The 11079-nt window shown below is 36.7% G+C and overlaps 1 protein-coding gene across 1 annotated transcript; it reads right to left on the minus strand.

Annotated features, from left to right (window-relative positions):
* Positions 1-1588: 1588 nt before the first annotated feature.
* On the minus strand, positions 1589-7291 carry LOC135465984 (uncharacterized). Its single transcript, XM_064743367.1, is given in 6 exon segments — positions 1589-1785; positions 2330-2437; positions 3266-3276; positions 3666-3931; positions 4946-4978; positions 7254-7291. Coding segments are annotated over 6 exon segments (534 nt in total). The 3' UTR covers positions 1589-1707.
* Between the last annotated feature and the right edge of the window lie 3788 nt (positions 7292-11079).

The raw sequence follows: 11079 nt of genomic DNA on the forward strand, positions 1-11079 counted from the left end.
CCTGCCAAATAATTTTGGCATGCGCTGTTCTGCATAATATCCAGGTAATGAGTGAATGAGTGCTTGGGGTTTAACGTCGTACTCAACAATTTTTCAGTCATATGACGACGAAGGAATCATTAGGGTGCATGCACGTGTAATGTGCCTCCTTGTTGCAGGACGGATTTCCACCGCTCTTTTATTTAGTGCTGCATCACTGAGACGACTTACCGAAGGCAAGTAAGCCGCCCCGCCCGAGCCATTATACTGATACGGGTCAACCAGTCGTTGCACTATCCCCTTCATGCTGAACGCCAAGCGAGGAAGTTACAACTTCCTCTTTTAAAGTCTTAGGTGTGACTCGACCAAGGATTGATCCTGGATCTACCGGTCCCGAAGCGGACGCTCTACCAACTGTGCTATCCGGGCCGGTTCCAGGTAATGAAGAAGAGGATGAAAATAATGGAGGTGATCAACAAGGGGATGGTGTCATTGCTCCAGATGCCAATGTTGAAGGCGTTCGATACAGACAGCAATTTGCCGAAACTCATTTTTGAATTTTTTATTGACTGATCGCCCTGTTGACTGTGACTTCTCCCTCTTTCACTCAATCTCATGCTGTATGTTCTTTGTGAAAACACATTGTGTTCAAAATAAGCCTCTGTTTTTGTTTAGCCCACCTACTCCATTATCATACTAGTGATATATTAAACTGTTATTCCCTTACACATCCAGTTGAATGAATATGTAAGTGCTCTCTCTTTTTTTCTGCGAATTAACAAACACAATAGTTGATACTAAAAGAATAAAACTTACATTTATTAAATATGAGCAATGGAATATGCTTGAGTTTGATTCCACTGCTTGCCTTGCGTACTGCTTCACGATATCCCAGCCACGTAATGGCAGCCAGTTTATATCCTGGGCAAGCAACACTGGATCACATCACTTGTTCAGTTAATGTTAATTGCCCGAGCTTGATCAATACTAGATGACAATACTTCCTGCAGTTTCAGTACTGACGGTTCCACAGTCAGTACATCAATTATCTGAAACTGTATTGCATATCACCATTTCTTTCTTAGTCATTTTATTAACAGGTCTAAATTGTACTGTCCTTATGCTACGATTGCAAGTGTTGTAATCCAAGGACACCAAAGCTAAGTGACAAGTTACTGGCTGACATTTGTCAGACATTATCTGCAATAAAATGGCAGAATCCAGGTTTACACTCACATCCTCAAAGCTGAAGCACTATGATCTTGACAAGAGAGCTTAAGGCTAAGACTCAGCTGATTTTCCCCTGGGGTATTTTAGCTGTACAATTATACTTCAAAAATGCTAATAATATCTGATATTACAATTATTCAAATACATATTTGTTTACATACAGAGGGCCAATATTTCAGGAGCTGTGTTGCTTCCTATCGGCATTCATTAGTACCTGACAGGAAAAATAAATTTATTCCATAAGCCCATGGTAAATGAATACACCCTTTATTGCACGTTAAACTAATATAATACAGAAGAGAAAGCCAAACTGAACAAACCTGAAGTGAAAGAGACTCACCAGACATACATGGCTGAATACAAGCACATTTTTATGGGCAAGTTGGAAAAGAAAAATATTACATGGAAGTAGTGACAGACATGCTAAATGCCTTTATCACAAACATCAAGGATCTGAGGGAGAAATGCAGTAAAAGTGGCACAATATTTTCATTAAATTTATTCTTCTTGATTTCTTTCTTGCAATTTCATTTCATAACACTGAATTTGAAGTTTGAGTTTTTGGATCTTAAGGTCCTAAATAATCTCGGCCTTGCTTGGGTTTGGAAGTGCTTCATGCTGAACCACTGGTGCGCCAGGTGAAGGTACCTCCACTAGAGCCTGTAGGTGGGTGATGTCCACTGCCTGACTGGCACTAGGGCGAGCATCCAAATATGTGATGGGCAAAGGTGCTGGTGGAAAGTATGGTATGTCAGTTGTGCTGAAATGTAGACATATACATTTTTCTATACAAAACATACATACTATATCAAGAATACAGTTATAGAACTATAACTGGCCCTTTAAAGAAACTTAAGTTGGTGGAACTTTTAAACAACAGATACAACTCAAGTTGAATAAAACATAGTAATTATTTTGAGAAAACCAAAATTGGATTTAGTAACTTTTTAAACTTGCTTAACACAACATATATCTGAAGCACTGTGATAAATACCAAATTTACTCATTCATTTTAATTGCACATCATTGCACATTGCATTTTGAGAAAAATTACTTACTGAGATTCATTAAGTTGAATTTAGGTGGAATCTATGCCATCACCAACTCCCCCAAGACAAACATTGTTCTCCCCTAGAACGAACATTACCACCTCAGCTATAGCACTTAATGGCTTTAGTGATGGTCCTCCACCCGTAAAATAAAATAGTATATGCCCAAATAATAAGATCTTTCATTGTATTTGATCTCATATCATTTTAGACTTACAGCTGATGATGCACTCAATGATTTTGACAATAGGTTTTGTTATAAATAAAGATTATGTTTCAAAGTAACAATTATGTACTACCAGTCAACTTGCAAAAAAAAAATTACTATGAAAAATCCTTTGAACTTTCAATTCAGTGAAAGTTGACATTGAGAACATGAACACATGAGAAGATAAAAAGTGTGCAAGTGTTGGGGCAGGTTAAATGGTCTGTTTGCTAGGTGAATATGATGCATAAATCACTGTTTATGTAACACACAGAAAGTGATTTGTTTTGATTTATTTTAATTATTTGATTGGTGTTTTACGCTCACTCAAGAATATTTCACTTATACGATGGCGACCAGCATTATGGGAGAAACCCAAGGTCATCCACAGGTTGCTGCCGACCTTTCCACGTACGGCCGGAGAGGAAGCCAGCATGAGCTGGACTTGAACTCACAGCGACCCCATTGGTGAGAGGCTCCCAGGTCATAGCGCGCTAACCAACTGAGCCACGGCAGCCCCATGATTTGTTTTATGCCATACTTAACAATGTTTTGGTTATTAGATTAATCCTCACATATTCTAAAATTTCATTTATGACATGAATCAAAATATAGGTCTATTTGAATGAGTCTTTTTGCTGTGGTAGTGCTTGGTATAAAAATGATATCTGGCTCATTGATAATTTTACATCTAGTGTCCACAGTTTGGAGAAGTACCTACATTTGCATTTTAATTTAAATAAATCAGTTTCCCTCGTACATAAATATTCTTAAGATTAATAAATGAACTGCTTTCACTCACTTTACAAAAATCTAGTCAATAAAGGCCAAGTTCATCATCCTAATTTAATGTGTCGTTCACTTTGATCATTTGCAATATTATTTTTTCCAGTGCACCCTCAATTTCAAGTAAGAACTATGGTTTTAATTATACTGTGTGCCATTTTTGTTTTAGTGCAATGTTTAAATCCTAGTCAATGTTTAGCTGCATTTATGAGAGATAATCGAACCGACAGCTCTCGAATTCCGGGTACAAACGGTTGAATTGGATTAGTTTTCAAAGGCAGTTTCGACGGTTGATTATTTAGAAAATAACTCCCAAAACTAAAGTTTAGCGAGACTTGGTCTAATCTTATAATTATGAAATACCGTTACACTATTCCAATTAAATATTTTACATAAAATAATTTAAGTTTACATACCCGTCGCACACTGCGCTTTCTTGCAGGCCGAGATTTCCGATTTGGTTTGGGAGAAAATATTGTGCCACTTTTTCTCCACTTCTTCTTGTGACCGCTTGACGGCTGTTAACGAGGCATTCAACCTGTCCGTCACCAACTTCCATGTAGTTTTTTTCTTTTCTGAGGTCAATCCTGGACCCAGCTTGCCTCTCAGTATGTCCTTGTATTGTGCCATGTAATTGGCGAGGCTCAAACACTAGTCGTTTGACCAGTTCGGCTTTCTTTTCCTTTTTTTCTCCATGTCAGATTGTGTTTACATCGAAATGTCGTCTACTGCTTACGTGACATTATGATGTACCAAAATTATCTTTATTATTAGAGACCTCTCTCGTTGCTACGGGACACGCGTTTGAGAAAAACTTATTTTTTAAGTATTTTCTTCTCTAAGAATCGTGTTAAGAAATTTTATGAATGCATTCTTAAATATTTTCTTAGCTAAGAGTAACTTCTATACTTAAGTGTAAATTCTTAGCTAAATCTTAAGAATCTTTATGAATACGGGCCCAGGTCTTTTCTCGTTCGCTGATTTATTACACTTTCTCGTAAAATCTATGAAACATAAATATGAAAAAGGTACGTCTTAGAGCAGTAATCTTCATAATCCACATAAACCAATCTAAGCGAAAGCGGACGCTTGTACAATTAACTGTGGAACAGAGGTTCAGGCATCATAAACGTTTAGTCTGTCTATATTAATAATAAAAGTTGTTGCATTAAACTTAAAATATACCCCCAAAAAAGATAATAATAATAAAAGTGACGCTTTATAGGGTAGCGTTTTGTGTAATAATGAAGTCCATTCACACTGAAATAGAACGAAGGATTAACACCACCGGCTTTCCTATAAGGATTCTGCAAAAAAATCTTTGCACAAAGAGTCGTTGCTCTTGGTGTTTGTGATCTACCGTGTCTGTAAAGGGTCAATCAAATTTCCCAATGAAAGCAATTGGGTGTTTGACAAACAACTTAAAGCATGCGAGAGCATACATGTACGACCCGGCTCTGGTTCGTATCTATGCGGACCTGCGATCACCAACGGCTGCTGACTTTGCTGTTGCTCGATGTTGCTCGGTGTTGTTATACTTTTCAGCGGTAAAAGCACGCAGTTATATCCAGTTTCGTCGATCTAATGCGTTCTGACTTCCAGCTGGTCACACTTGCTCACGATCGCAAAATTTTGTCGATCTTTTCCCCATCAGTGTTACCCGAAGGTCGATTTTGACTTTCTAAAAAAGCTCTACATTTTTGAGGGTTTTTTTATGTTTGATGCTGAGCTATTGAAATCACATTTAGTCTAACTTCGGGCAAAAGGGTGAGATTAGGTCAAAATACCATCGTGATATTTCATTTAGGACAAAGCGTGCAAGTGCAGCACCCATACGTTATCGGATAAATATCACCCGTATGTCCACAAAATGTCACGTTGTCGCTTCCATCCCGAACTCTGTCACGAGATTAATGTATTTAAAGGCGTACAGTATGGAGAGCAAAATGAGAGCAGCGACGACAGTGTGATAGCTGGCAAATGGTCACACGTAATCGGTGAAATACGACGTCTTGTCAGTTTACTTCAGTCAGGGTTTTATTCTAACTGTTAATGTAAATACATAAATAGTAGCAATTTACACGCCCCATAGCACCATGTCTCAAGCAAAACTAGGTAAAAAAGTAGTGATGTTAATTGCAATTTTTTTGGACTTCACTGTCTAGAAATACTCAAAATGCTGTGTTATCATCACATTTAACCTACAATCCCATACATAATCACTTACGTGTTATACGTGATGTTAGGTATGTATTAGAGAACTCAATAATTTAACAATCGACATTGATTATCGACTTTGCCCAAAATTCGATATACAGCAAAGATTCGACAGAGATTTGCCGAAGGCTGTTGGAGAATTGATTGACCCCCCAGAAATATTCCCGGAACAATCAGCGTGATATTTTAAAGTGAATATCGAAATATTCCGGGAACAGCTTTAAAGTTAAGGCTATTCCATCAATCGGTTTCACTCTAAGTTTCTTCAGTTTTGCTGTACAATTAGTATAATTTTGTAAGTTAATGTGGACAGAGCGCCCCGAATCTTTAGAACTTCACTTTATAATTGTGTCTCCTTCCGCTTAACCCCTGGTCTAGGGGGTTTTATATTCATCGTTTTGAATTAAATCGCTACGATGGATACATGAACAGTTGCAATCAAAGCTCAGAGATACGTATTTTGTCTGTCGGCAACTTATATACTAGCATCGTACACGCTTTAGACACTGATTTAATTCATTCGCCTGGAGCAATCCTTAGGTCTTTCCAACATCATAGAAAACTGTTGACTGCTTCTCTTTGCCTGATTCCGTTCTAATTTTGTATCTTATATACTTTCTTATAACCTCTTTCCTTAAACTTGTTGTGTTACGTGTCACTAACGAAGGTAAACCTAACTTTGGAAACTGGCACTATGATTGTTGACCACAGACGTCCATTTTAATGGAAAGCCTGTTACGTTGCATCATTGAATGTTGAACCATCTCGTTAAGATCACGCGAACCCAATCAAATATTCCTACCCAACTAAATCCTATTCCTACTTCTAAATCACCAGCTTTTTGGTTTGTGTGGTGATGTAATTCTCTTAAATAGAAAAGTGTAATGATTTTGTGTTGTAGATTTCAAAATTTTAAAGAATCGTTAATTCTATCCATTCAAATCCGTTTGCGAATCCACTGGTTGTTGTAATGGTTATCCAAAGGGTGACTAAGAGTCGTCCTGATTCTGAATATAAATCAGAAAAACCGCATTTCAAGATCAACTTATTTATGTGTGCTAGAATTAAAATGGCTGCACAGAAATGTTTTCGCAATAAAAAAATATATCCTGTCAACTTTTTGCCGTTATTGTAGAAAAGCCCAACTAACTACCCTTCGCAAAACATCAGTCTCGTCTGTTCGCATGATATCATTTAAAATCGATACATGCTATAAGTTCCTCAAAGTTAAGAAATTTTAAAATTTTCTCAAGTTTTGGAGTAAATTTTATTACAGTAAATAGTAGAGGTTACACTCAGTTAAATTCTGTACAAAGGTTTTTACGTTTATGTAGAAGCTACATGGATTTGGTGTAAGTGATGCCCAGATTTATGTTCCTGTTGGCAAACATTTACGTCAGTCCTTACTCAGTAATACGCTCCTGTTTTCGAAACTATACGTTGGAGAGTGCTCATAACTGTACACGCTTAGGAGATCCCAACGGAGAAAAAGCGATCTTAACGGTTTTTTGAGGATCACATATCCGACAAATATAGGACTATATTCTATGGAAGGCCATATAGGCCGACATGTACTTCAAATTCTGATGCATGTGTCTTATGATTTGCATTATATATATATATATATATATATATATATATATATATATATATATATATATATATATATATATATATATATATATATATATATATATATATAGGTCTGTTTTGAAATGTCTGAGTGGCAAATGTTTGTAAAAGTACACCTTAATTTACCGATACATCGATCCAAAGCAATACCTTACCTAGGCCATAGAGGTGAAATTATCTCATCTACCTCCATGCCTACAACTTACGTCAGTCTCGATAAGCCCAGTTTTACTTATTAAGCTCACTTCAAATGATTTAATTATATCTATAACGGTTAAAGTATACTTTAACAATAAATAAGCAATAAATCTTTACAGTAATCGGTGCAGCCCAATTGCAGCGTGTTCAGTAAAGTTTTGACACAGATATTTTACAAGATATGCATCTGATATCTTGGTAAATAAAGAAAATTTATATTAGCGAATACTGGTTTTTGGACAAAACTCTTCGGAATAGCTTCTTTAAATGAACACTGAAAATATTTCCTGCACACTGGATTTGGAAGGCAGGTACAAGTAGGTTACTCTTTCAGAAGTGGGCCAGTTTATGCAGAGGGCGGTGAATCGCACAAAGTGATATATACACGTTGGATGGAACTAGACAGACAGATTACTATAAAATTTGCCTAGTCTTTATGGTTTTATATTAAAGAAGACAACCCTTTGCACCTGTGCACGATCTGGCAACAATGATTTCCGAGCAAGTTCCTTTGCCATTGTCACCTGGTCCCCTGCTAAATATAGGAGCTAGTGTTCGAGAACATCCAATACAGTCATTAATTTATGGCAATACACGGAGGCGAATTAACTTGAAATTTGATATTGACTACGAAAGGTAATTCCACAAAATGTCCACACTCATACTAGAACAATAAACGCTCAACCATCGCACTGTGGTCAGATTCAGCAGTGGTGTCTAAACAGGAGGAATAAGAGTATTTCTAATGTATTATTATCTCTAAAACATCAAAAGTGCTCAAAATTAATAAAACCATATGTCATAAAACCACAGATGTCAATCAAATATCCTGATATTTTCAATATCTGTGTTACTTTTACATCCACTACTGAAGGGATAAAACAAGCCTTTTGGGGTTTCTGCGAGCGACACATCACTAACGTGTACTTTCTATTGCATTCTTTTTTGTTTATGTATACATCTGACGCAAAAATGACCCCTGGTGAAAGGAAAAAATTTTAAAGTATTGAATTTAGAAATTAATCATGTCAAGGTCTCAGAAAGAAAAGTGCATTGGGTTTTCACAGGTTACACGTGGATTTATACAGGTATATTGCTATAAGTCTTCTTAAAAGACAAATATTACCTTCCAAAAATGATATTCTTCTCGCAAACCATGATAATTCAAACGCAGTTGGTGATGGCAAGCTCATTTACAAAACAATCTAAAACACCATTTCGTAAGGCAACATGTACGAATACCCTATACAGATATTAAATAAAGCTGATACCTTTCCTATTAAGATTGTACATGTCTATCATGAATGCATTCGATGGCAATGAGTTTTAAACAACCCACTAGGCTCCTGTAGAAAGTATTATTCGCTAATTAATTTGCCACATATGTGAAATTAGACAAGTCACATCGTTTTTAATATTACTGTTCTTCGTTTCCCCGATCTCCCATTTCAATTCGAAAGGATTCATTGCAAAGCTCTTTTCTATCTCTCCACACATTGAAATTTTTTGAATATTGCATCGAAATGATTTGAGAGGAATATTTTTTAGAAAGGTCATCCTCATTTTTCTTGGAAGATGGCATGTTCATATGTGACAAGCGCTCCGTAGCCCCACTCTTAGGTGAAATTCTCAGCATCCGGGGTTGTCGCCAATACTTCTTCGTAAAACTAATTTCAAAGCATTCAGGTCAAAGTCAATCATCTAGATACGCGTTTGCCGAGTCATTAAATCATCTGAAAAGTCAATTTCATCTCTGAAAGACATGTGAGCCACGTGTTTTTGCCTCGGGTCATTAACAACTTGCAAAAAAGTATATCATCAACTTTTGTACTGTGAGTTCATTCCGTTCTCATCTGGAGTGGAGATCAGAATACATGTCAGGTTGTATCAGATTTCACATCTAAAAGCATCCTGCGAACCCTGCGAAGTGGTAAATAATTCTTTCCTGTGTAGGAAATGTTTTGTGGGCCACGCATGTTGCAAGAAGATGCTGTTTGCAAATCACATGTGAAAAGCCCGAGGAAGACGTTCATTTTTTGTTTGGCGGCACAAGGCAATGTTGCCATGAAATCCCTTTCGCACAAAACTTTGCACAGACAAAATAAAGGGAAAATTGTAATACACAATAAGGGATCGCTCTGATTCATAATTGTAGGTCACTCTGTGTGTACGTTGTCACTGGAAACGGTTGACTACTACTAGATAAATGACTGCGTCTTAATTTTGCACATTATGTATTTTGTTTTAGTTTTTTTGATGGTTAGCATTGTACGTTGTTTGGAAAAATGGTCTTGGGACAGTTGACCTGGAACATTCACTGCAGTCGACTGCGAGGTAAATGTCTCTCAAACGATATAATCCTATGAAAGCAATGCACAAGCAACAGACATGGTTGTTAAGGTCTACTTCATCTCATCATCTGAAATAAGACTACACCATCTGTTGTAGTTGTTATTAGGGAAAACAACCTTTCCTTGTTTCTTTAAAATTTGCTTTTAGTATATATAGCTATAAGGTAGACTCTTTTAAAGTATGGCCAGGCGTGCAATTTATGCTATGGGGTCAAAATATGACAAGTTATTATATCTCACCATAAGCACAAAATGCCAATGTTCACACCGAGTCCAGTGGTGAGAATTATCTCAACTTTTTTGCTGACTTATATTTAGATTAGTCAAGTTCATTGTACTTTAGACTACCGTGTCTAAAGACTACTATCTTAACCAATTTGCAGCAGCTGAAACTGTCGAAATGGAAATTTTCTATGGGAACGGTAAAGGGGGCGCTTTCACAAAGCTTCGTAAATCAAAATTCGTCACTTTTCTCGTAAATGACGTCGCCTAATGGCACTACAACATCTTTTATGAAAAAGATTACAAGAAATCTGACTTAGGAAACTTGTGACAGTAGGTTGACTCAAAACTCGTCTTCAGATACATTATAGAGCCCGGGAACGCCATCTTCGCCTCTCCAGGTACCTGTATATTTATGTTGTACAAATAAAGACACAGAAGAACGAAAGACCTGAATTTTCATTCATGAATTTACGGCTAATTCGATGACTACACTTATTGAATCTCTTTTCATATCCGTACATCGTCTACATCAATTATACCTTAAGTGGATATGACAATTTAAATCTGGCAAATGATTGAAACAAAACCCAGACAGGAATGGATCCATACAATTTAAATGCCAAAAAATATTATACACGAAAGGCTCTTAAAACGATTTAACAGAAATCAGCATTAAAAAGTGTATACTTTGAAACGAAAGATGATTCCCTTGTGAATGGTATCTGATTTCAAGAGTTTTCTTCTTAAAATCTGCCTTATAAGACAGCGAGCTGACAGTGTCTAGGGACATTAGGAATGGTGATAGCAGAAAGTTAATTATCACAAATGGATTACAGCCATCAATGTCTAATGCGCTTTATAACCTCACTGAGTTTTCATTGCATTTATTCTCAAGAAGCAATGCACTGGATCATGACCTGTTTTTAAGAAATTGCAAAAGGAGTAATAAGTCTCCATTAAACATATTAAAATACCGCGTCTTTCTGGGAAATCCACGTATTGGAAAAGAACACTGGGCTACCGTGTCCCAACAATCAATTACCGTATCAAAACTAAAACTACAGCTTTGCGGATACCATTTACAGAGTGTAGCTCTTGACTATATTAAATTTATACATGTATATGACCTTTTACTTTCTCTTTCAATGAGCCTAGCTCTCAAATACTATAGACAGGATTGCTTATTGTTCAATGCCTTTATCAACGG

The sequence above is a fragment of the Liolophura sinensis genome, chromosome 5, assembly GCF_032854445.1.
Source record: "Liolophura sinensis isolate JHLJ2023 chromosome 5, CUHK_Ljap_v2, whole genome shotgun sequence".
Taxonomy (NCBI): Eukaryota; Metazoa; Mollusca; class Polyplacophora; order Chitonida; family Chitonidae; genus Liolophura; species Liolophura sinensis.